This window comes from Teleopsis dalmanni, chromosome 2 (assembly GCF_002237135.1).
Source record: "Teleopsis dalmanni isolate 2A chromosome 2, ASM223713v2, whole genome shotgun sequence".
In the NCBI taxonomy this organism is placed as follows: Eukaryota; Metazoa; Arthropoda; class Insecta; order Diptera; family Diopsidae; genus Teleopsis; species Teleopsis dalmanni.
The window spans coordinates 62196606-62224558 of record NC_051847.1 but is presented as its reverse complement, the minus strand read 5'-3'; the positions used below and the strand labels follow the sequence as shown (position 1 = coordinate 62224558).

At 26.6% G+C, this 27953-nt stretch overlaps 1 protein-coding gene across 1 annotated transcript; it reads left to right on the top strand.

The window, feature by feature from the left end:
* Positions 1-79: 79 nt before the first annotated feature.
* LOC119686284 (RING-box protein 2-like) lies at positions 80-26784 on the top strand. Its single transcript, XM_038100834.1, has 2 exons — positions 80-159; positions 26535-26784. Exons 1-2 carry the CDS (start codon positions 156-158, stop codon positions 26714-26716), a joined length of 186 nt encoding a protein of 61 aa, XP_037956762.1. The 5' UTR covers positions 80-155; the 3' UTR covers positions 26717-26784.
* The last annotated feature ends 1169 nt before the right edge of the window (positions 26785-27953 follow it).

Genomic DNA, 27953 nt, shown 5'->3' with positions numbered 1-27953 from the left:
ATTTATGGCATAAAATTTTATAATTTTATTTAGTTCATCATTAAGATTCGAACATTAAAAAAGAAAAGATTCGGTACTGCAGCATCGTGTCTTCTCAGTGTGTTACGATTAAGCATAAGTGCAATCATCCAATGTACTTAATTTAGAAAGTGAAAATGTGTAATTATTTCTAATTATTTTTCATACATTTATAACAAAGAAATTATAAAAAAAAAATTTATTTTAAAATGGGATCTATACACATTTCTATACACATTTATCGGCATCTTATTGGTGTGATTAAAAATGACAACGAATAAAATGAACAATAAAATGAAAGGTATAATAAAAACCCGTTTTGATGATCTGGCAAATACCCTATCTCAACTCAAATAAATGGAGAATAAACAAAAAATTTGGTGAAAGTTGATTTAGGTAATGATTACTATGAGCACCAATAGCAAATGGATATATCTTCATGAACCACTTGATACCACTCGACTCTCATCCCAATGTTTCCATTCATAACATCTTTATTTTCAATGTGACAAAATAGGTCGATCCAAAGAGTCCCAGTGCGGATAATGGTATAAATGAAATTAGCTTAACGTTAAATTTTCATACATGCTAGCTACAGCACAGGTGCCTTACATTTGCCAACGCTGTATTTGACAGTAGTAATTTTTTAAGAAATAATGTTATATGATTCGATCAAAAAATACGTAAAGAATAGAACCCTGAAATTATTTAGAAAAACTGACAGGCTTACCAATACCGCGTTATCAGATCTGAGGTTAGTTATTGCTTAGTCTAATGAAGTGATAAACAATAATCCAGTCAAGACGTAGAGAGGGGTTAAGAAGAAAAAAGTGCTTAAGTGTATGGACTCAACTAACCTCAATATAATAATAATAAATCTATGTTAGTAATTGTGTCTACTTTTAACGTAAAGTTTTAATATAAAATAAATTTGTTGTTAATTTTTTTTGAATTGCATTATATATATTTTTGAAAATTTAACCGGTTTAATATATTAGATATTTAATTCTTTATACATTTTGTACTTTTGATGCAATAAATAAATAAATAGCTTTTAAATAAGATGCCTATTATGGTGATAAATGCTGAAAGAGTAAAAGTTTAGAATTAAAGGAGATTTTGGAACGTCTCTCATAATTATATTCTGTATTGTTAGTAATATCCTTAAAATATTAAGTGCTCAACATTCTGTGAAATTAAAGAATGTTTCAGCAAAAAAGCTTCAAAAACTTCTTGCGAAAAATTTGTTGACATTCTACATGATGCTTACTACAAATATACGTATAGGTCTTGTTCTATCCGGTAGTGCTAGGGAGCAATAAGTTTATGTGTGACTTATTGTCGGCCAGATTACTTACTTACATAATACAAGGACGAGTTAACTGAAATTTTATATTATTTTATATTATATATTAAGTATATAATATTATTAAATATATTATTTTTTCATATATTACTTCTAAAATTTATTTAATTAACTAGTAATTTTGATAATTGAAAGTAGAATTGATTTGAAATCTTTTATTGAAAGTAGATTTCAGACTCATTCAAAATTAATGCATTCGAAAGAAAAATCATCAAACTTAGTAGTAAATAATTTTTCTAATATTAACAATTTAAAATTTAAATGGGCATGCCACAGTTTTGAAATAAAAGGCTCTCATCTGCAGTTTTTAACTTAAAAGTGTATATAGGTATGACTTCGTTGCTCTTAATAAAAAATAGGAATATTTAATTAATATTTAATTTTTTTTTAATTTTTATTTCGTTTTTAATTTTTATTTCGTTTTTAATTTTGTTTTATTAAAATATGTTTATTTTTTTCTAATATTTTTTTTCTAATTTAATTTTATTTAAAAATTTTTATTGATGTTTTTTTTTTAATTTATATTTTTTGTAATTTTTAATTGCGCGTGTGTGACTGATTTCATAAAGTTAATTTTTTTTAATTTATTTCAATTTATTTTAATTTCTTGGCAAAATAAACAATTTTTTTAGAGCAAAATTAAAATGCGTAAGAATCATAAACTATGTTCGCTAAATTTTTTTGTTTCTTGATGTTTTGAAATATTTTCAAATAAAAAATGAAAAAATATAAAAAGTTTATTCATTTATTAGTTTATTTATACATTATTCGGCGACATTTTTTGTGGCAATTAACTAACATATATTTCTCTTTTTATTTGCGACATTAAAAATTGTCAGTTGTATTAATAATACTTTGTTTACACTCAATGAATCTAAAGTTTATCTATATTTATATATATATATCTATTATCATGAATCTGTATATATTATATATCTCACTAAAAAGTAAAAAAACGACATATTATTGACAATACCACGAAATGGTATTTCAAGTGACAATATTATTTATCATCCGCTAAAAATTCGTTTGACTTATATTATTTTGATGTATTATAAACTATTCATTTCTATATATAATACTTTTAGCCAGAATATATAATTAATACAAATTACTCTCCGAATTCTAAAAGTATAACTAAAACACAAAAAATGGGTGATTTAGGATCACAACTTACTTATGACATATCTTATGCCATAATAAACTAAGTGAAAGAATATTACTTAAATGTAGGAGAATGTAGGTATAAGATGGTGCAAAGAAATCCATTTTCAATATTAGCTGACAAACATTCTATCAAGGAAAAGTATGTCTACAAAATCTACAGTCCAAAAGTTTTGGAAAATAACTTTTTGAAATACACTAAGCCTAAAAATCAGATGTAATAAAAGGTAAATTCTTTAGCAAAATTTTCCAAAGATAATACATATAATTTTCAAAATATTGAATTTGAATCAACTTATTTCCTATTTCCTAATTTTTTCAACCTATTTTAAAACTAAAACATATTTGGCGATAATTTAAAGGGCTAAAAACTGTTATATTGCTATTTGGATAACATGTCCAAATATCTTTAACATCCTCTTTCTCAGTTATCTAGTATATTATAGTACGATATACTTGAACCTTTTAGTATTAGAACAATGTTGGCGAATCTTTTTTGAAGCTCGTGTCAAATAGTAGAATCATTTCATTGTCGAACTTTTTGTGTGCCCGGAATGTTATAAATGAAATTAATCTTAAGTGAACTTTTGAAGTGTACTTTTTTTGGCATATGTACCAATAGTTTACCATTGCTATATTGAAAAGTAGAAGGTTAAAAAAATGCTTATGATAGCATTTAAAAATCTCATTTAAGTGGTACAATATAAAGCATATGACGCACATATATATTTTAAATAAATTTGATCAATATTCAAAAATACGTGCGTTATATTCCAAATGTAATGTATTTCGATAAGTTTTGATATATATATAAAAAATCTGGTGTATGTGTAAATTTTTTTAAAGCTGTATTATATAATACAACTTTATGCATGAATATGAAGCAAGAGTTGAATCTTGAGAAAGTGTCATGATTTTATAGATTTTAAATCTTAACACCAGTCATCAGTGTATTCTGTGTGTGTCTTATGTAGAGGACTATACGCTATTATAAATCTATTTTTCTATAAATACCTTCAAAATAAGGAAAATATTATGAAATCTATATTCTTCTCGTATAAATATATTATACATTATGGAGAGGCTTCGAAAAGTAGTAAACTACTATAAAAATTCTTTTTAAATTATTTTAATTAATTGGTTTTTTGGTTGACAATAAGCTGTTTTGATTATTGTCAAATACCCATCATCAGTTGTCTTGAAATTATATCTTGTTTTTATTTATTCCTAAATAATTTTTTGAGACTGCAAGTATCAAGGTTGAAATCGTACCCTGCCAAATTTGAAGCTCAGAGTCAGCGTTCATTAGCCAACTGACCCAAAGCCGTATTTAATTTGTATGTTTGTACTTTAAATTTTTGTTAATTTGCTGTAAAAATTCATTAACATATTTAGGTTAATTTAAATTTCTAAGTTTTTTAATAATTGGGTACTTCCAAACAAATTACATACTATTTCAGTTTAAGGTTGCATATAGTGCATGTTTTGGTGGCTTTCACGAAACGTAGCACAGATATAAAACCGGTAACAGTCTATGACTTTTAAAAACTCGAACAGTTTGTTTTTGTATCATATGGATCATAAAAGTAATTTTTTTTATAATTTAATTAACGTACGCATCCTGAGTAGTATTAGTATTATTTGCCCTCTATAAAATTTCTCTGCTGGTGAATTTATGCCACAGTTTTCTGTCAATTTTTTGTTTGGTTATTGTGGGTTGTTTTAAACTAAATGTGACTAAATTTAAATGCTCAAACAACCAATTTTTTAAAAATAATAGTCATTTTTTTTGAATCCGATTATCTGGCAACTTTATTACCCGGTTGTCATAAATAAAATTAAGTTTTGATGTTAGAGTATAAACCCAGTTTCTCTATGAACCATATGTTATAGTTTGACGTATTTTTTAGCAGACGAAAAGTTCTCTATATAGAATGTTTCTAATTTTTTACTGCCTCATATCTTTCAACATCTCATACTTGCGCCGCATAATTTTGAACTGATTTAATCGCTGTTTTAAAATATTTGTATTTTACAGACAAAAATATTTTTTAATTTTTTAGATCTATCTTCCACATAGTACAATTAATAGCTAATTTGACATCCTTCAACTTGTCACGTAAGTGGGTTTCAAAGTTCGTCTTATATTTTGTATTTATTTCTAGATATTCAGAATATATCACGCCTTCTAGTTGTTCATTATTTAAAAACCATTTTTTTCGTATTTATTTAACTGTCTGGCGAACCTGTACTTCTTGACAATCATAAATTTTGATTTATTAGTGCTTATGGCTTGTTCCTACAAATCGCAATATTCTTTTAATTTATTGTATATTGCAATACTTTTGGTAAATCTACAAACAAAACAATATCAGCATATATCATATAGTAAAATATTAATGGGACATATTAGCATTCTTAATTCCATCACGAAAAAATTTGCTTAAGTTATCCATTAACAAAGCAAACAACAGAAGGCTTAACAAACAAACTAGCTTTAACAGGGTAACCATTTGAAACCATCTTGAGATATATCTTCTATAACAAACTATTTAAAGTATAGACTTCGCTGTATTTTCGTCATTTTTGTGGAGAGACACAGCTGACTGGGACATTATGTTATAAATAATTGCAAAAATATTGTATTTAATATTTATTAAGGATTTATTTTTTAGCTCTACTATAGAAAAAGTTTCTCCCCTTCTTCGGTAATAATTTATTGTTTATTTTGTCTTCTTTTGTAGTTTTCATACAAAATAAAAGTGCTAAAATTAACTCGAAATAAAAATAAATAAATAACGACTGATTACGTTATCTATATTTATGTATATATAATAGTCTTTATATCTTAATTTTCATAAATGCAATCTAAAATAGACAATCAAAATAAAAACAAATAAAATGTTCAATTAATTGATCTATGTATCTACAAAAAATAGCAAAGAAAAAATCTGAAGTAAATTGAAACTGCTCAATTGATCGAAGGGCATAGATTTTTTTTTAGACATCTCAAGAAAATAAAAGAAATATTCAAAACGCATTGCATGGTGCGATAGGATCAATTATTACAGTTTATGGAAAATTCCCAAACATATAAATAGATATTTAGTCCGTTTGTCAAGCTAAGAAACGCTAAATAAGAGACATAAAGAAGAGGGGTCCGTTGAAGCATGCGTTGGGAAATTTCCATTCACCAGCAGACCAAAATATAAATTTATGTACTCGATTCAATTGCAGATTGACAAGTTTGGAAAGAAACGCGTACATGTGCACATGCATGTGGGCATTTCGCAGACCGCTGAACGTGAGACGAGTAATGAATGAGTAAGCAAGCATGTATCTGCATATGAAGTATACGAATAAGATTTATTCACTGGAGAGCAATAAATAAAAAAAGAATACTGAACATTTTTATGATGCCGTAAAAAAAGAATAAATAAAAAGATTTCATGTTTTGGTCTTTTTAGACTTTAAAAGAATTGCTTTTTTTTTTGGAAAAAGGATGATGAAATATATTTTTAAACGCATGAAACGATCACGAGTTAAAAAATGAAAATTTAAAAAAATATCTGTGAAAAATATAAATAAACAAAGGATCAAAAGAAAGTTACTAGGATTTTTCTAAGTCCAATGAGTGCTGTTATTTTTATTAAGAATCATTAGGGGGTTTTAGTTCATAAAATCTTGCTTCTGGTATTAAGCATAGCCAATAAAGTCTTAAACACTGATTCTTTTTCCCTGAATTTCATACTTTAAAATAGTTACTACTTAAAAATTAGTTAATCACTGAGCTCGCTCAACGTGTTTGATTCAAATGCTAAAGAAAACAAAGTGAGCAAAAATAAGAACAAACTGCTTAAAAATTAATAGTATTATCTATTATTATATCTTGAGTTTAATATTGATATTTCAAAATTTAAGAGAATAATTAACATAAAACTTTTGTTTTTGCTCTTTGAACTTTAGAAAGTAAAGATGTAAAAAGTATGTAAAAATTTAATTTGAAATATATATTTATGTTGTGTTTCTATATCACATATCAAAATTTATAAGGTAAACGCAGACTTTATTGGCTATTTGTAGGTAAACTCATTGTCCTTCGATTCGTTTCAGGGGGTTGGGGCTTACTCCTAGACGTCCATCTTTCTAACTACACGTGCCTATTTAAAAGTAATTATTGAAATCAAAATGTTAACTATTTATTATTTATTAAATTAACTATTTATTTATAAAGAAATTTATTTAAATTAACCAGGAATTATAGTATAAAATGAACACCTTTCGTTAGATAATCTATATTTTTTTTGTACATTTAAAATGAGAATAAATGATAGCTAGCAGAGTAACAAAGAAATTCCTTGCCGTATAAAACTGCAAGAGCAACTTTTAAAGTATAGGAAAGTTTTCTGTAATATAAAGTCTACCATAGAAATTTATTCGCAATATCTCAAATATTGGTTGTATGGTACAGATACTTAAACATTAAAAGTTAAATCTATTAACAATTGAAAAGTGTTGGACGTATTATTTTACCAGCGAAAACTCAAAGTCTATAGGATGAAATGTCTTGGTGAAGAAGATGAAGATGAAGAAGAAACCAAGCCTCATATATTGCAAAGAGTTTTTTGCTATTCTTCAAAATACTTGCGCTTTCCTGTGTGGTCTACAGCTCATTAAATTTTGCGAAGTCATAATTGTCAATTAAATAAAGCGCGAATAACACTATAATTATAAGTTATATCCTTGGTGGTAAACTGATTAATATTTTACTTAATATTAGAAGATTAGGCAGCAATATCGTAACATACTCGTATAATATATACGTACAATTAAGGTAAGATAGATTCATTGGCTATTGTTGGGCTTAAGAATCGTTTACTTGCTGACAGAAGCCAATGGATGAGTAGCTCCATGTTTCCTTTTTTAAACACTTACTATATTTCAACCCCTTTCTAATTCATATGATGGAAATTAACACATGGCTTGGTGTAACGTAGAATATCTATTACACTAAATATATTTTATCAATTTGCAACTTGTGTATAGATAAGTTCTTCCCACACTGCCCCGTAAAATATATTGAAAGTATCTTTATCTTTAACAACGGCTGCCTTTATTTTTTGCCTTTATTTTTTTTTCTATTTCATTAATTGAAATCAAATGCATGCAAATTTATTTCGCAGTTAAACACAAACATTGCATGGAATCTATATTCACAATTAATGGAATATATTATTTATCTTTAAATATATCAGCAGATACTAAAATTGTATAACAGCAAATGTAAATTTGTGTGCCCAGATTCAATTGTAGGAAATCGATTTGAAGTGCGCTCAGTTATGTTCATTTGAAAATATTTTAATATAACATTTAGGGTTACATGTTTTAATAGGGTTACAATATTGAATAGTATAGTTTAGTAGATACATATATAAAATATATAATATATGTAAAATATGTAAAATATGTAAAATATGTAAAATATATAACATATATAACATATATAAAATGTAGTATAATAGATTATTTATATTGAAAAATGATAAAAAAAGGTGCAATTTTCTCTATTTCACATAATATTGATTAAAATATATATTAATCAAAATCCAATTTTATAGAATACAAATTTCTTTGATTATTTATTCTTTGGTAGTATCTGTTGTGTGTTCAAATACTATAATGTTGTTAAAGAGTTTCAATTTGAATTGTTCTGAACAATATCTAATTATACTTTTAAAATCGATTAAATTAATTAAAATTGCTATAGCATTTGAATTAACCATTTCAAAATTTGAACTTTGATAATGCTATACTCATATACCAACTTCGTTCGTATATGTTATATGTCAATATATAGTGGATTCACATATGTGACCAATAAGGTCTAATTAATTAATTTCCAGTTTGTCCTTAATTAATATAAATTTAATAACTTAAATAAGTTTTCCTAGAATGTTCTTAGCCAATAGCTTTGGATCTTAAATAATATCAGTTTCTTTTAGGCACTTACTGTTGTAAAAATGGAGTATAAATTAGTATCTAAGAAAGAAATGAAACATTTTTTAGAAATTTACAGCGTTTGTTGAAGAAAGAAAGTACAATTTATTTATTTATATAGTTACAAATTAATTTACAAGTAACGAAAAGAAACAGTCGTCATCACCGAATATTTAGTATTTGATAAACACCTGCTCGCGATATATTCTGAAAGCATAAATGATTTGATTTGAGTATTAAAAAGGTATAAAAATGATTTAAATGGGAAGATTGTATCGATCTGCCAAACTAGAAATGTGCCATATTTGATATAAAATGGATGGTCAAATATATTCGTTTGGGAAAAAGTAATCGACATTTCTCTAATCGCGTTCCTCTAAAGTATTATAAGTTTAACCGAAAGTCATATCTTATAATTACTCTTTTGTTTTGGAATTCGTCATTGATTAGCTGATTAGTTTTAGATCAGTTATTATTAACCAAAATTGAATGAGAGTTCAAAAAAGGTCTGATATATGTAAGGATATATATAATATATATTCAAAGAGTTTTTATAGGATTTCTGTTGGTCTTAAAGAAGTTATTCAATCGAAAGGAACTTCCTAGTGCCCTTGTTTTTGTTCTGGAAATTTGAGTGTGAAAGATGCATTACGTTCAAGTAGGTCAATTAGTGTAATTTCAAGAATTTCACTAAATTTGTGGTTAAAATATTATGAAGGAATTGAAGATTAAAAATACAACAGTTGTAAAGAATTCACATTAAACTGATTACGAAATAAATATTAATGTTCAAATGTCTTATAAATTAAGTAAGAGGATACAAATTTGCAACAAAGAATATATGTGTGACTATTAATATATTTAATATTTATTTGTTCGGTAAAATTTTCATAAAATTTTTTTAGGAAACTCCATAATAATAATGTAATTAAATGTTGTAATATCTCACCATGTAAAAGACATCAAACTAACTTTAAAACGTTGGAAAAAATTTTATATGCAATATAAAATATTAAAAAGAACAACAAAGTTTTTTTATCAACATAAAATAAAAAGTTATATATATTAAAAGTATAAACTTCAAACAATTATAAATGTTAAAAATGTTCATTATTTAGTAAAAAAGGTACTATAATTGTTAATTTTACGTTATATAGTTTGATATTATATTACTTACAGACTGTTATTGAACATCGTTGTAATCTTTTGTAATAAATGTATATTGTAGTATAAAAATAAGCAATATAGATATAGATATAGATATAGATATAGATATAGATATAGATATAGATATAGATATAGATATAGATATAGATATAGATATAGATATAAATATAGATATAGATATAGATATAGATATAGATATAGATATAGATATAGATATAGATATATAGATTGTTTATCTCCAAATCCAAATAAATAATTATAAAACAGTTTAAATTTTAAAATAATAAATTTTAAATTTTAATTGCTATATTAATATCATATAATTAATGTATAAATTTAATATGTAAAAAATATCAGATATTATATTGGATATTGTTATTGTATTCATACTATACATATTGAATATATATTAAAATATATTCATATGAATATGTTATATATACAAGGTGAGATGAAAAAACTGCAACCAACTTCAGACTGCTGTCATTTCTAAACCGCTCGTCCCACAGCTGTCAGATTTATTCTAGTGACAGCTCATTATATTGTTTACAAGCGCACAAAAGCATTTTGGTGGGAATTTTTCAAAAAAAAAGTTATTTGTGATGGAATTCAAGCGTGATAGTGTGATTGCTTTGCATTTGGCTGGAAAACCACAAGTGGCTATCGTTAGAGCCCTCCAGCATTTAGAAGTGAATAAATGTTTTGTGTCTCGTACCATCGCTCGTTACCATGATACTGGTAGCGTAGCCCGACGTCAAGGAAGTGGACGAAAAAAAACAGCAACATCGGCAGAAATGGTTCGAAAAGTGAAAAAGCGAATTGAACGAAATCCGCGTCGCAGTGGACGAAAAATGGCTCGTGAGCTGAACATATCGCAATATGCCATTCGGCAAATATTGAAAAATGAGCTTGGACTAAAGCCATTCAAGTTCCAAAAAGTGCAAGATCTTACTGATGCGCAAAAAAAAGTTAGACTCGAAAAAGCTAAAGAGTTGTTTCGCTTGGCCGAAAGTGGTGAACTGCCGAATTTGGTTTTCTCCGATGAGAAACCATTCGTTATCCAGCAGTTTGTAAACAAACAAAATGATCGTGTTTACTTGCCAGAGAGGTCAGCTGAAAATTTGCAACTTCGGTTGGCCATCACAACTCAAAAGCCGGCCATGGTGATGGTGTGGGCCGCCATAACAGCCGATGGTCGCTCGCCGCTCGTATTCATCGACCGTGGTGTCAAATTAAATGCGCAAATCTATCGCGAAAATATTTTGGAGGGAGTTCTGAAGCCCTGGGCACGCAAACATTTCGGCCGCAGACCTTGGACATTCCAACAGGACTCAGCACCATCGCACTCAGCACGCGCCATCCAAGAATGGTTAAGAAATGAGGTTCCTCGCTTCATTTCCACCGCACAATGGCCACCAAAATCTCCGGATGCCAATCCGTTGGACTATTGTGCCTGGGGTATTTTGGAAAGCAAGGTTGGAACTAAAAAATACCAAAGTGTCGATCATCTCAAGCAAGCGCTTCGCCGAGAATGGGACAAAATACCGCAGAGCCACTTTCGGGCCAAAGGTGGCCAATTCGAACAAATCTAAACCGATTCTCAAATTTGATGTTATTTCCGACATTTTTTGCTTTCATTCAATAAAATTTAAAAAAAATGAAAAAATTTATGGCGTTTTACTTTGTTGCAGTTTTTTCATCTCACCTTGTATATATGCATAATATATTAATATAAATAATATATATATATATATATATATATATTATATATAATATATTAATATAAAATAAATATATATACGTATTAATTGATATAAATATTAATTATAATCTCCGTTTCTACATTCAGATAAAAGATATTATATTCAGGTTCAGGCTTCAGATATTATATTTGATATTAATATTGTGTACATACTATACATATTGAGTATGAGTATATATTATAATATATTCATATAATTAATATATATATTAATATGATATAATAATATATTTATATTAAATTATATAAATATTAATTATAATCTCCGTTTCTTAATGAGGCAATTAAAATCGATTTTAATTTAAAAAATAATTTAATGTATTATATGAATTTAATACCTACAAAATAGCATAGAGTGTAATAAGGTTGTAAATTAGAATAATTCGTTAATATTAAACTCCACATGTTTAAAAACAGTGCTGCAGGGCGCATGAACCTTAGGATATGACAGCACTTTTGGGATATATATTATTTTAGCGTAGTGATTAACATATAGAATTATTTTTATTATTTCGAACAATTGCTTATATTATATTTAATTGTTTACACGTTAATAGCACATAAAATAAACTAATGAAATGTGATGTAATTGGACTATAAGTAATGGTTTTATTACATAGACTTATTTGAAGAAATCGAAATATAACTACATATTATTCGAAATAAGTATTCAAGCTGATAATTGCAATGTTCAACTATAAAAAACCTGATATTGTTTTTATCCATTTAAACTTTATTATACACAATAATCATTGGGGGTCTTTCAAACTAATTATGCTGAATTATCTCACTGAACATGTTTAATATCAAATTCAACTACAATCCTGTATTTCAATCTGTATATATAACATAATCTAGTATACTTTGAGTGCTGTAAGAATTGCATTGCCAAATCCTTTAATAACAAATGCCGTTTATAATAATATTAGAATTATTACAATAAATGCTATTTCGTTATTTATTGTAATAAATGCCTTAAACTAAACGTATTGCCAATAAATCTTGCAATTGTTTACATGAAATAACCAAAGTAAATTCGAAACTATAAATATTTAATTTATAAATTCCTATAGTGCACGGTAGGAATACCCCACATTTCTCGTTTCACCTCAGCACTTTGTTCAGTGTGTCTAGTCTAATATGTGTGGTTGAAGATTTGCTATATAGCGGTGGTGTAATCAATAGCTTTGGCAACCCATTTATGAAGATAAATAATGAGAAATTGTGCACATGAACGAAAACTTGTTGATTGGCTACGGCCAAAGACGAGCCTCCATGGCTGACGTCACGTAAACATTGTGTGGCTGCGAATACCAAGAAAATGTGTAATATTAACGTGAATTATCAACCATTAAATTTTACCATGTGATATGATGAATAAAAATATATATTTTTTTTAATATATGAATAAATTATTTAATTTTCTTTACATTTATATGTTTTTATATGTATTTTATTTGCTAGTATATATATAGTACATATATTTCTAAGAATTATATTGCGTAAATGGTAAAAAATGGATAAAATTTTCTTTAATACAAAAATGTGCAAATACTTTTTTACCACAAATAAAATATCTTAATTAGCATGTTTTTATACAAAAATTAATATACACATAAAATATAAGTATATTTATATATGAAAATTATTACTGAAATGAAAAATCCCTATATATGATGCATATGTCAGCATTGTAATATTCTCTATAAAAGCATGTCATTAAATAATTATTGTAGAGAAGCTTGTTTACATTATCCCAATTATATCCGCATTTGAATACCTGTATAAGCTAAGATCTTTCTTCAGTGGCGGGGGGTAAGTGAAGGTCAACTTACATCGTTCTATGAGTAGTTCATGCCCAAAAATAAACGAACAGCCCACACTGTCGGTTTCTTTAAAATGTGCAAAATAGCAGAAATTCTTATTTAAAAAAGAAATTCAAATGAAAATTATTTTTAATTTAATTATCTAAAGAAGCATAAAGCTTTTAGGAAATATTTAAGAACAATAAAAATTGAGTGCAAAATGTGCGAATTATTGTATTTCAGCTTAACATTTTCTGATGTAATAGTAAAAATTTTTTTTAAACATTTTTAAATTTTAAGTATTTCAAGTTTTTCACTTAAAGATGTAAAGCTTAAGCTATTTTACATCTTGCTTTTGTTTGCAATTGAAACCAAAAGCATAATTCTATTTTTTTAAATTAACTATTTCCTCTTAAAACGTTTTGAGTAATTATAAAAATTAAATATAGTTATTAATAATAGTAATAAAATATAAGTAATAATTAATTATCATATAAGGTTGTACTAATGTATAAAAAAGTGAAATTTACTTACTTACTTACTGCTGTCCTTCTCTCCTAGTGGAGCATAGGGCCTCTTACATTAATAATCGTCGTGTATTACTTGTAGTAAAATCGTGTACTAGTTCACTCTTAAGATTACAGATTTAATGATACAGAAATGTTACATTAAAGATAAAAAGTCTTTCATGTCTAGTCTTTCAAATATTTTGAATATGAACATGAATTCAATAAAAGCATTCAATAAAAGCTTTGCATATTAGCTTGATACACATGTATAAGTAGTTAACTATATAATCGGTAGTGATCCACTTTAGCTCGCTAATGATATTGTATAAAATAGTATTTAACAGAAAAAGCAGAACTTCGAGTGAAGCATTACATTACATTCGAGAGCATTACACCTACTGCCGTAGTCTACTAAAGTAATAATTGTTTAAAGCTATTGAGGAGATATCAATTCCGGAGTACAAGAACTTCAAAACTCTTATCTTATTACAGTCAGTGCATAATACGAGTACTAAAGATGCTTTAAGGTGTATTTTCTGTTTGGAAATTTTTGATATATATAACAGAGTCAAAGACCTCGGCTCGGTTATTTTAATTAAAAAACATAATCACATATTATTTATAATAAAAATTATAGCGTTACTCATATTTGAATATTTTTCGTTGATATTATTTTAAATAATTTTCCGCTATGAAACTTTCAATTCATCGGAAAACAGTTTGTTTATTCATTAAATATATATTGCATTCTTTGCAACACCAACGCCATCTTGTAGGTCTCAACAGACCTGGCAATCGACGGGTGCGTCTCATTTAATTATATTTCATTAAAATCGATAGGAGAGTTTCCATAGGCATTAAGCGACGTTGAAATAAGCAAAATATTTTTTTACAAATTTATCTACAGAAATTTTTATTGTTGTTATTACTAATACAATGTGTTGCTATAAATACAATATTGTTTATAATATAATATAAATTTCAAATCTTTTAATTTTAAATCATTATCTTTTAATTCTTAAGACTGTTTGCTAAATGGATAGTCCATTACTTGTACTGATTACATTGTAGTTCTTAAACTATCAATATTTTTCAAAATAATAATACATATGTAATTATTATTGTAAAAAGAGAATATCAATTTATTAAAAAGATACATTGAGAAATCTGCTGTGCTCATGTTCTACAATTCCCAGAAAACTTACCCAATATCTTCATTTGTAAGTTGTCGAAGACAAAGAACTTTGACAATTTGAACCTGAAACTATTGGATTTATCCATAAGCTAAATTTGTGCTCATATTCTTCAATTGGTAAAAAGCATCACTAATATCTTCATTATTATCTAATAAAACCCAAAGATATCTTAGAAATTGAATCCTTAGGCATAACAAAATTCCTCATGTACTTCATTCAAAAAAGAGCCTCAATATCTTTATTTGTGGCTTATAAAGCCCAAACATATCTCAATACTTAAAGTCATGAACCTAAAGTCATATTGAAGTTATTGATGTAGACTGATTTTTAAAAAAAATTCCATCTTGATTTTTATATCTTTGAACAGGAGGAAATTTGACCTTAAACCGAAAAACATTATGTGGTTTATCAGTAGCCTTAACCGCTATTCAAGAGGTATGCTTGAATAAGAAATCCTGTATAGTAATGATTAGTTAGTTCGTTAGTTAAAGTGATCGGTTATGCTTAAGTTAACCAATTATTAAAAATCTAATATCTTCATTTGAATTTCACTACATACAAGCAAATGTGGAGAAAACTCAGTTCTAGTTATTTAACAATAATTACTTGTAAATATCTTGTATCTTGTAAGTCGCGGTTTATCGCTGTTTCTTTTATATTGGTAATACTACCTGATCATAATGCTAATAATAATTGTAGGACTATGATTTTTATATATCTGTTATATATCCACAGCTTTGAAATTACTAACTTATTAAGTATTAAAATATCTGTCTTATATATATTATTTGCACTTTTCAACTTATTTAAATATTGATTATTAAATTAATGTCTAGTTTTGTTATAACTAAAGTTAAACAAGTTCACTATTTTTTTAATTAATTCCTCACGTTTTAAAAAATTATTTTAATTGCATTTAAATAATTTTTATTGTATTTGAATACGTGAAATGAATTTTCGCACGTTTTATATGGTGCGGTGTGTCTTTCATAATCTCATACATATAAATATATTCAACATTTTCGTTATTAATATTCATTATATTTTTGCATATAAAATAGTTTCATCAACCCCAGCCGTTAGTTTCATTAATATTCAAAGTACTTGCAAATAAATGTCGTAAAAGACTACTTAATGAATTTCAAAAATGTCGCTTCTAATGCATTGAATGAAATGCAATAACCAATAATTATGAGCAATACTACTAAACTGGTTTAAAGCCAAAAAATTCCATTACTACTACTTTGAACAAATCTATACTAAATAATACGAGTACTAAAGTAGACTAAAAATTTATAAAATGAATACGATTATTCTTTATTAACTCAGTATTTACTCTATTACTATATCTGTTCATAGATTTTATTAAATATGTCCGTACTCGTAAAGTGAATTTATTTAATATTAGTATAGATAGTACGACTACTACATTTGTTTAGAACGCAAATAAAATGAGACTGAACAGAAACTTAAAGAAAGGATGTAAATTTTATTGACAATTAAATCAGATTTAAATTTATCTACCTTGAAAACAATGATCTTTAAAAAGTTTTGTGTTTAAAAAAATTAGTTATCACAATTGCCATAAAAAATATTTAACTCATGTCGCGTTAAGTGATCGAACTGCTTATTAGAAATGTCAATACAGACATTACACAATAAGAGAAGTTCATCGCTAATTAGCTAAATACTTTTAAAAACTGATTATACATTTCATTATTAAAAGTGATAACTTATCAATAGATATAACAATTGATTCCTTCAAAAAAATTAGAATTTCCGAAATAAAATGATTGTGATACTACGATGCCATAACAGATAGATTAACAAGATCCTAATGTAATAGAGTGCACCCGATCTAATTAACGAAATTAATTAACAAAATGTGCCGTAGAATTACAGAAACCTCCACTACTCACATTCTGTCACATCATGCAATGATTTTCTTAAAGCATACTTCAACCTGATATTAAAGCACAATTTATTTTACTGAAATGTAGAATTGAGAATGTGATATTGTTAAATAGACACTTATGAAGTACTTATGAAGTATCCGATCAACAATACAAATATATTTAGATATAATAATCCTATTAAATATGATATGGTTTATATGTATATATTAGAATTTACTAAAAGTCGTGCTTTCTGTCTGTAATAATACTGAGAATATTATAGGTAGGCTGAAAGAGAGTAGGCTGCAAAATATAACTATATATTTTGTGAAAAATATATACTTATGTTATATCTTCTGATAGCACGAAACGTATTTATTAGAACTATCTTACATAGAGCTTTGGCTTAAATCCCACTAAAGGTTTGGTCTTAAAAATACGCTTTAAAAAATATTTAAAAACAGCTTGGTGTGGTGTCTATGGTATGTCTAAGCAATATAGCTTTAAGCACGATTTTCGCAAAAATGAGAACTAGAAGATTAGCTTACGGCTAACCTGAATAAACTTAACTAAATATTATTATAACGATAAAAACATTTAACTTAATCTTTGCATATATCTTTTAAAATAAAAACCCAACAAATATTAGTTGGCAAAATATGATAATAAAATAAAATAATATACAATTATAAAATAAAATAATATATAATAAAAAAATTAAATAATGTATAATAATAAAATAAAGTATTATATAATAATAAAATAAAAAATTATAATAAAATAAAATAATATATTTAAATAGCAAAGAAAAGACAAGAACAAAAATTTTATTTAATTTATTGAAATTTGGCTGACCATACAACGCTGTTTCGAGTATTGCCAAGTACTTATCATCAGTGATCTTAGGAAATATTCTAAGTTTTAAATAGTTTCTTTTCGACGCATCACTCTCGCAAAAATTAACAAATAATATATAATTATAAAATATAATAATATATAATAATAAAATAAAATAATATATGATAATAAAATGTAATAATATATAATAATTAAATAAAATAATTTGAATTCTTTTTAACTGGTATTTGTAGTAAGACCTTCTGTGGGGAATTATGGGTGTCTGTATATAAATTATTTATTGTGTGATGCAGTTTAGATGCAATAACCATACCCTAGTATCTTATAAAATGATCATTAAGATTTGTTGTTTTTTAAATATAAAATATTATTGCAATTTTATTTTCATTAACACATTAATAAACACAAAAGTACTGGTGATCTCTATATATTTTCTCTAAATTTTAATTTAGAATTTTTTTTATTTATGTTTGAGAACTGTTTTATGTTGACAAAAAGTTGAGATATATTCCGAAATACATATTTGCTCTATGACATTCAAGATAAAATTAATTTTGTTGGAAAGTACTCGTATATGCTCTACAAAAAGAATGCGTGAGTCTTATTTCCGTTAGTATCAATTTCCGCGTTGTTTTTAGTATAAATTCTCTTTTAAAAAATGTGATAAAAATGCTTTAAAAACTGTAATTTTCTAAACAAAAATACTCAAAAAAATTATTAGAGAGTTGAATGGCAAAGCATAGATAAAAAAGTTTGTCTGTAAAAATGACTAAAAGCAGTATAACGACGACTATTACGCATAATCATATGAATTTATACAGGTTAAATCAGTATTTTGATATCAAAAATAATATAAAAAATTTTAGTACCAGAAACCTGAACTTAGTATCTTATGAAAGGTGGAAGTATACATTGAGGCATTGTTAGGAAGTGACTCACTATTTATTTTATCGGCTATATGTAGTTGCTTGTACTTAAATTAACTGACGTTGCTAAAAAATTTGCTTGCGAATACAACAAAACTCAAACATATATATTATTTCAGGTTTTCATTAATAAAAAAATGTATTTTGATTACTAATTAAGGTTAACTTAGAGAGGGAGAGAGATTAACTAAATAAAAGTTAAATGCTCTTAGTTTTAGTATGTAGCGTCGTACTGGATACTGGAAGGAGCTTTAAATAGATTGAGAATTTTATTTGCAATCTACAACATGCATTAGTTATTGAACTTTGCTGTAAGTAAAATTTTTTTTGAACTATCGTGTTTATCAACATTTCTTGTTAGACATTTACTTAGGGGTAATAAAGTGGTGAATATATTTTCTTTATAAAATAACTGTAATAGTCATAAAATTAAATTAATTGCCTTACTTTGATGTAGACAAATGTAGTCCAGGTAAGGGTAAAAGTGGGGTTATTGTGATACCATAGTTTTGAGACACATTAAGTATTTTCAAAAGAATTTTAAGTAAAGATACTTTGAATTTAGTTCGCGAAGCTACATTCTCGTTATAATAAAACATATAATATATTTGATTTTTACACTAATAATATCAATAGACGATAATGGAACATTTAGCAAATTTGAGTAATGACAAAAAGTTGAGTAATGATGTTGTCCTATCCTTCGCCTACCCGAGAGTTATGACAGTAATTGTTAAAAACATCATCTAAAAGGTCAGCATACTTTCCCATAAGATAGTGTCCCGTCCCGTTTACCTAAGACACAACTAACTTGAATCTGTTAGGTATAAATATTAAAATTTTTTTTTCTACTTTTTAAATTCTTGGTTAAAGCAGCAGTTTATTAGACAAGGTAGTACGAATTGAAATAAAGATCTGAATCAAAACATATTCGTAAATATTTTTGTGTAAATTTTTTTGTTTGATATATAAAGGTCCTATGACTTTGTGGTAGATAAGGAATAATCCGAATCGAAACGAAAACTTCTGCATATGTTTTGTCCTTCTATTTTTTCAAATATTTCCTCTCAATTTTTTTTTGGTAATTCCGACCCAGTAGTAGAGAATACGAATCAAATTGTTTACTTGAAATAAAACATTTCTGCATATACTACATACAATATTTTACTGCTACTAATGTTGGATAAAATTCTTTCAATTATTAAGTTAACTATGACTTATGACCCTTTAAAAATAAGGTAGTACAAAACAATATGAAAATCAGAACCAAAACTTTTGTATATATGTATTACTATCACAATTCTTGGCAAAAAATATTTTCCCCTTACTTTTTTTTGGTTAACTATGACTTTGTGGTAAACAATAAAATTGTTTGCTTATAGTTAAAAGCCAAATTCGCTATAACTTTAATCAGTACATAGTTTTACCCTTCAAACGCCCCACGCTACCAGCAGAGCGAAACAGCATAGTCATTTTATTTGATTTTCAAATATTTGGAATGCAACGCCACTACCAATTTGTGGCTTTCTAAAGTCCAAAGTTTAGAAAAAAATATATAAACAAATAAATTTATTTTAGCAAATCTTTGAGTTTTTTTGATTTCGATTTGTGTGTGCATGATGTCAGAAAAATTTCAGTGGGCACGAGCTGCAAATCTATATTTTTTACGATTATTTCGAGCAACTCTTAATTAGCAGTGGTACCAGCCCTCTTTCTTTCTTACTGACGTAATATCATTTATGGTTGAGATGAGGTTTGATTGGCTTGATTGATCTTAAATTAAGTGAAAATAAATAAATAAATTTAAATTCATAAAAAATAAAATAATGTTTTCATATTTATTCCGGAATACTTTCTTTAGACTAATTTTACCCTAATAAACTTATTTCGCAATTCATATAAAAATTGACTATAAGTTTTTTTAAAATGTCATTTCATTCCAATTAAAAGTACGGCTCAATTATTTCCCATTACGTATGTACGTGTAAAAATCCACGTCGATTTGCATATTGTGTAGATATATGCATATGAATAAATCGGAACAAGTACTACATGAGACCATTACTAGTATTCTAGTACGTAGGTCAATAAATTGTGTAAAATTGCTGTCTACGCATATTAATAATTCTACGAATTAAAATTGCAATAATTCTTTTTTTTTTTTTTTAATTTTTTACTTTAATTGTAAATAAGTTGCTACTTTTTATTCCCACAATTTTAAGTGTTAAGTATAATATTTTGATGAATGCAGTTTTATATATATATATATATATATATATATTTATGAATATATTTATAACTACGAGTATTTTGAATGTCTGGTCTGATTAGTTGAATATCTATATTCTCATGTTACGAATACTTTATGGATATGTTCGTACATTTGAACAAAAATGTTTGCACAGTGCAGTCAATATAACTAATAACACTGCAGAGGTGTACAACATTTGGCCCGTAATGTACAGTTTTATTATTTAGTACATAAAAAAAAATTTTAAAAAAATTGCAAAAAAATAAATTAACGAATATATAAAATATGATATAAAATTACTTCAAAAAAAGTTTGAGAACACAAAGCCAGCATATAATAATTAGAAAATAGTAATTAATTTAAGTAATTTTCTTTTTCATTGACTTATATAGAAAATAATATCATAATAATATATAAACTGAAGTAAAAATAACGTTGCGCAAGTTATGTTATATTTAATCAGTAAATCGTTTACAAGAAACTGTTTTAGTTTGTTACAATAATTCTTTTAACGAAATACTTTTTAAGCATACCGTTTAACACATATTAGTTGTAGGAAATTAGTACATTAGAAAAGAAAAAAAAAAGATGGTATGTTGCTTCAGATGACGACTTTAGGACAATGATACATAAAGCATGGAAGAATCTCAGATCAGGTGATTTTAAAATTAAAAATTCCAAAATATTACTTTTAATTATATCTACATATATATTTCTGTAAAAACATTATAAACAGAGCAACCTTTGGGTTCATAGTCAATATTTAACTTATTATATTTATATATATTTTATTTCCAAACAAATCTCGAAAAATATGACTTTCAAAGCTAGATGTTTTTACACCATCGGTTTTACTAAAAAATTAATACAATTATAACTAGTATAAGTGACGCTAATATTTTTCCCCAATTCCTCAAAATAAAATTTGGTTCTAAAGCAGTTGAAGCAGGTAGTACATTCTGTGTCAGGTCTGTGTCATTCAATCGTTCATCCCGCTCCTAAAAATAAATATTATTAAAATATTTATCTACATAATTTTTTACTTAATTTACTTACACCTAAACCATTAATACCTTGGGGTATTATGGGTGTTAAACCATAGCGCTGATGATTACGATCAACTTGTCTACGATTTCCTCCACCTTTACGACGCTGGACACGCTTTCTTTTTTGACCTGAAAGAAATATGAAAGATGATTTTTAAAAATCATCTTATTTTTTTTTGTGTATTTAGAGAAGATGATTTACCTCCACGCGGCATGTTGCTAAAGAATTGCCTCTTATATTGATTAATTTAAAATCTAGAATGACTTTCGAATTGGGTTAGTTACTTTTCGATTTTAATGAAAAACCGATGAATTTTAAACGAATTTTTAATAACATTTAAGAGATTTTTAAATGTAATGAAATTTATATATTTTTGATTTTTTAAGAAATTTTTATATGTTCATTTCTTAATACAATTGCTAACTAGATTTTTTCTTAAATATTATACCATGTCAAGTACATTGTTTTTATTTTATTTTCTGTTTTCAAACAATAATCAAAAATGTATTCAAAATGTCGTTCTTAGTTATTGCCTCATAATACGTTTACAAATATACACTAAGTATATACAAAGCCTCAATAATACTCTGAGCAGCCACGGAAACAGAAAACACGGGTCTTAGATTTTTATGTATAAATGTACAATATATCAAAGCAGCATCAGTGGTAATAAATGCAATAAATGTGTAGATAATAATAGTAATATATGTAATATGCCTTTCTCTTCAGTCGTCTATTAATATAATTTAATCTATTGTTCTATATAGTTATTCTGGGAGAATATATTATACTCTTTTTACTTACTAATTCGAGGAGCCCTAAAAACTCCTTGTAACTTACAGATCTGGTTACTTCTCTTATTCCTGTACACCAAATATGATTCAGTAGAGTTTGTAAGTTGCGTATTGATACGAATATCAACAATTACACTCTAACATAACTATTATCCATTGCAATGCGTTTAAAGTTCCCAGGAAGACGTGAACTATAATAACCATTATTTTCAAAAAGGCTCCATGTGTGTAAATAATCCACTTGATTTTCCAGATGAAAGCATGGAAACTTGTTAACTCTACTAAGCAAATAAAGAAACCATCTCTAAAACATTGAAGCCAAATAGTCTATAGTGCCAGACAAAGACATAGTAAGTGATTAATAAATTCGACTGCCTCTTTAACATGGCAGCACCTACAGAGTGCACCAACCACCTACAGAGTGAAGCAACAATTGGCTTTAACTTCTCAACTTAACTCATATGTACATATGTACACATAAAAAAATAATATAATCAAAAACTGCAGTAACGACAATTATAGTAACAGAAAAATAATGGGGGAATAAAAATTTTATTAAGTTTGAAAATGTATAAAGGAAACCTTTTTCAGAGAAAATCACTTAAAATTGTAGAAAAAATTAAATAGATTAATTTCATAATTTACTACGCAAATTTATTGTATTCTAAGATAACAAATTATTAATTTTATCTAAAGTGCTAACGAGGAGGTTCCGAAACTACAGTTAATGAAAAGTTAAAACGGATATCATGATTACGCATTAATAAATCATATACTGCCTAAATAAATATGTTTCGTTTTTTCATTGAATCTATAAATAAATGACTTGCAAAAAAATGAAGTGTTATTTTGTTTTCATTTATATCTGATTTAACGATTACTCAACTTAATCGATAGTTTATATAGTATACGCTAATCTAAATCAAAATTGTAAAACATATAGTGTGCGATTACTAATCCTTCATTCTAATTATATCTTATAGATCTGTTTATTTGAATTGAATTGATTAATTATTCTTCAGTTTAAAATACTTCTAAAGTAGATTTGAGAAATTAATTAAAGGCATTTGGGATTGCAATATAACTTTAACCAAGCAAACAAAAGAATTAAATATCGGCAGAATTAGAAATCCATATTGGTGGTCTTGGTTTCGCTTGGTTTAAATTAATATCCTAAAACTTAAAAACGTATATTCGTCACAAAATTAATACCCGTTTTAAAAATCAATCGAAAATAAACATCGAAACTGTTGACAACTTCATATGTCTGCATATAAAATCTTTTGAATTTAGTCAAATTTGGCGTTTGACATCAATTCCTGGTTTCATATACAATGTTACTACATTTGTCTTTACTTTTGGTTAGGGCTGTCTCTCGCCGTTTCTTTATTTAAATTTTCGTGACCTTAGCGATACAATCTATAAGACGTATTTTTGTAATTGGATCACATCTACTATATTCATACATCCGATCCCAAGGGATCCACTTAGACATATGCGGTCATTGTGTTACCGTATAACTAAAAACTCAATGGTTAGAACCACTCAAAACATTTGGCAAAGCTTATAGTGCTATTCAGAGGAAGGTTTTGCAGTTCGCCAAGATCCTTAAAAAAGAAAGCCCCTAAAGTGATAATACGGCGCTACGCATGTGCTGGACAGAAACAGAGTTGATGAGAGGCGCTTTTATTGTCCTTTCCATACTTGCGGTAAGTTTGGTTGAAAGGTAGATTTAGTCTCTTAGCATGGTTACCTACAAAATATACATTAGTTAATTTTTAAACTCAAAAAGTTAATTTTATAAAATAATTTTAAATTTTACAACGAATAAATCATTAGTTTTTACAAAGTTTATAAAATAACTTATATATATTCAATTACTGAAGTCATCTATTTCATATCTAATTCGTTTAGACTCAATTATTACCTTTCTCTTAGAATTTTTAAGGCCGCTGCCAGTTGGACAGCTCAGCTTTAGGCTGCATATCGGTTAATCATAATGCTTTAATGCGTAGTTAAATCATTATTTTGTATAATTCACTGAATATAAAGTTAAATTCTCGGAAAACGAAATTTTACAAATAAAAATCAGCATGAAATACGATGCTCGCACCTATAGTTTTGATAAAATTATGTCAGTGACCGTAGAAAAAAGACCTCAAAAAAGAATATTGAGCTATGTATGTACATATGTTGTGAGCTTCTTGTAAACAATGCGAATCAATGGTTATATGATCCATAAACATTTCCTGTTGTTAAAGTAGTCGTATATGACACATTCATCCGTAGGATATATGATATGATCTGAATAATTTTCAAAAAAAAAATATAGAAACAACTAATTCCCAACTCTTTTAAGTATAGTATTAAAAAGCTTCAAATAGATATAATACAATTTTAAAAAAATAACTTTTTATTCTGAATGTTCTGGAAGTAGCGTATAGTTCTCCAGAATTTCGTCCGTTTTATTTTTATCATGTGATGCTAATTTGTGAAGATGTCAAATTTTATTTTTATATAAAAAATTGTTTTGCGTCATATCTCGTCATTGGTATATTTCTCTTAATTTTTATATTTTTTCTTTTAATTGGCAACTGTTCAAAGATCTACGCTGAATGAATTTGTTTTTGTTTATATATAATATTTTCAATTGAGATTCAATGCCAAAAAGAGCGTCCCACTTGTCACGTCAACAGCACACAGAGCGTAGGGGTGTGTACTCGTTACCTTTAAGTTCCTCAAAGTATATTAACTTTTTACTTGTGCGACTTGCCTTGCCTTGCCTTGCCTCCTTCATTTATTATTGGTAATATTCCATTGGCGGATAAAACTTCTCGTCAATTGACACAAGTGAGGCAACAGAAATATAGGTTATATGTAAATTGGAACTAATATAAGTTCAATGTCACATATGTCACTCTTGTCACATTTCAAACAATCTGTGAAACTTATTAATAACTTGTAAAACTATAACAATAACAATATTTTTTTTTATTCAATAAAAGAAAATAAAGAAAAATGATAAGTAAAAGGCAATGCTAATTATTGACTTTTCCAAAGTTTTAAAATAAAGACAATGTACATACATTACGAATCAATTAATTATAATTATTATATTCTAAATACAAATAGTGTAGTGATCAAGATATTGGATGCCATATTGCCTGTATATTAGATTTTTTTTTATTAGCCTGATTAGCGGCATCTGTTAGCACCATTTTGGTCTCTTGGTGCCCAATGAATGATGTTGGTTAACTATGCAACCATATCGGATCGATACAAAATAATCAACTTATATTTATAAAATAAAAATATATGTACATTGTGCTCTCTTTTAAAGATTAATTTGAAAATTTTGTTTAAATAAAACAAATTATAAATTGAGCTACAATAAAACTACATGAGTATAGTTTAAACTTTAGTTTATAATTATTTATTTTAATAATAGCATCAAATAAACAAAAAAGTATAACTAACACCAAAAGCGTGAAATACCGGAAAATTAATTTCACGAGAAAAAAAACGGATAAAGTGCTAGTTAACGGCACAAAAAAAAAGAAAGAGCACATCTAAAAAGTTGGTGTAGCCTTAAATGGTAGCTAATAGCACTAAAAATAGAAAACCCAGAGAAAAGGCGATAAGCACCATCTAACAACGCTACGATAGATGGAGAATTACTTTAAAAAAAATTTCAGTAGAAACCATTTATATAATAATTTTCCATGTTGAAAGTGTATTGTACTAATTAATTAATTAATACTTTTTTTTTTGGTTTCTAGATGCCTGTCTCCGTTGCCAAGCTGAAAATAAACGTGAAGTTTTGGGAAAACAGGATTGCGTGGTAGTTTGGGGTGAATGCAATCACTCCTTTCATCATTGTTGCATGTCTCTATGGGTGAAGCAAAACAATCGTTGTCCTCTTTGCCAACAAGAATGGTCCATACAACGTATGGGAAAATAAATTTTTTTTTACATGTATTAAGCTCAGTTTTAATTAAAGTTTAATTTATTATTTTAATTTTCTTTCTTTTTTTTTAGTATACATTTTTAAAAAATCTCAAATTATTTATTAAATATGTTTATGTAAGCAATTGGCATAAAATATATTTTAATTACCACAAATATCCACTGTTTGTGTTAATGTATTTGCTAATGTAGTGCATAAAATCTTTTAAAATATTTACTAAAATAATTTTAAAATATCAAATCAAATTTAATATAAATATATAATTAAAGAATGTCAACAAAATATTAAGTTTATGATTAAAATTAATATTTTAAATTGAAAATAAATGATTGAAGATAAAACTTTTATTAAAAATATTTTACTTCTTCTTTTACTTTTATTTTACTTATTATTTTTAAAGATACTTTTTTAATAAGTATCCTAGTAGTCTAATCCACCAAAACTTACCTTAAATATGCAGTAGAGTAAAGTTGAGATTATCGAAACCATAATTAGTTATAGTGATTTTACCCTCCTACTCCATCTACAGTAGACTATATACATATTTATTTTGTGGTAAGGTAGTGGAATTCACAGTCAAATCGAATAGTCGGAATAGTGTGCCCAATTCTCTAACATAATAATATGTATTATACAAACTAAGACACCCCCGCTTTAGAAAGACTATATGTAGAATGTATATATAATAAACACTTTACATTTAACTGAATCAAATGTTTAATAATATCTCAATCACAAGATATTTCACATCAGAATTATATATCGCACTATAAGCAGCTTTTAACAGTCCAGTATAGATTCAATTCAATTTATTAATCCAAAATAATTAGTCCATAATCAATTACTAAAAAGAAATGTAACACAAAACAATAAATGTTTCAGCTTAAACATATATCATAAGTTGCAAACAAATCTTTTCTTATATTTCTTTAATGCTTATTATTTGAATATATGATTAACTATATAAAAAACTATTCCAGATAATATATAAACAATATATTAAACATGTCGTACATTGTCCCTTATCGGACACTCGATTACTTAATATGCTACACTAGTTTTTTGCTTTTCTAATTAACTTTTAATTAATTTTAGTTTATTATTTGTACCTATGATTATTCACGATTTTTATACCTGACGTAATAAAAACGAAAGTTCTGAAAAAAACTACTCAAAGATAAAATGTTTTAATTCATGTTTTTATAACTACAGTCAAACTTCCATAACTCGA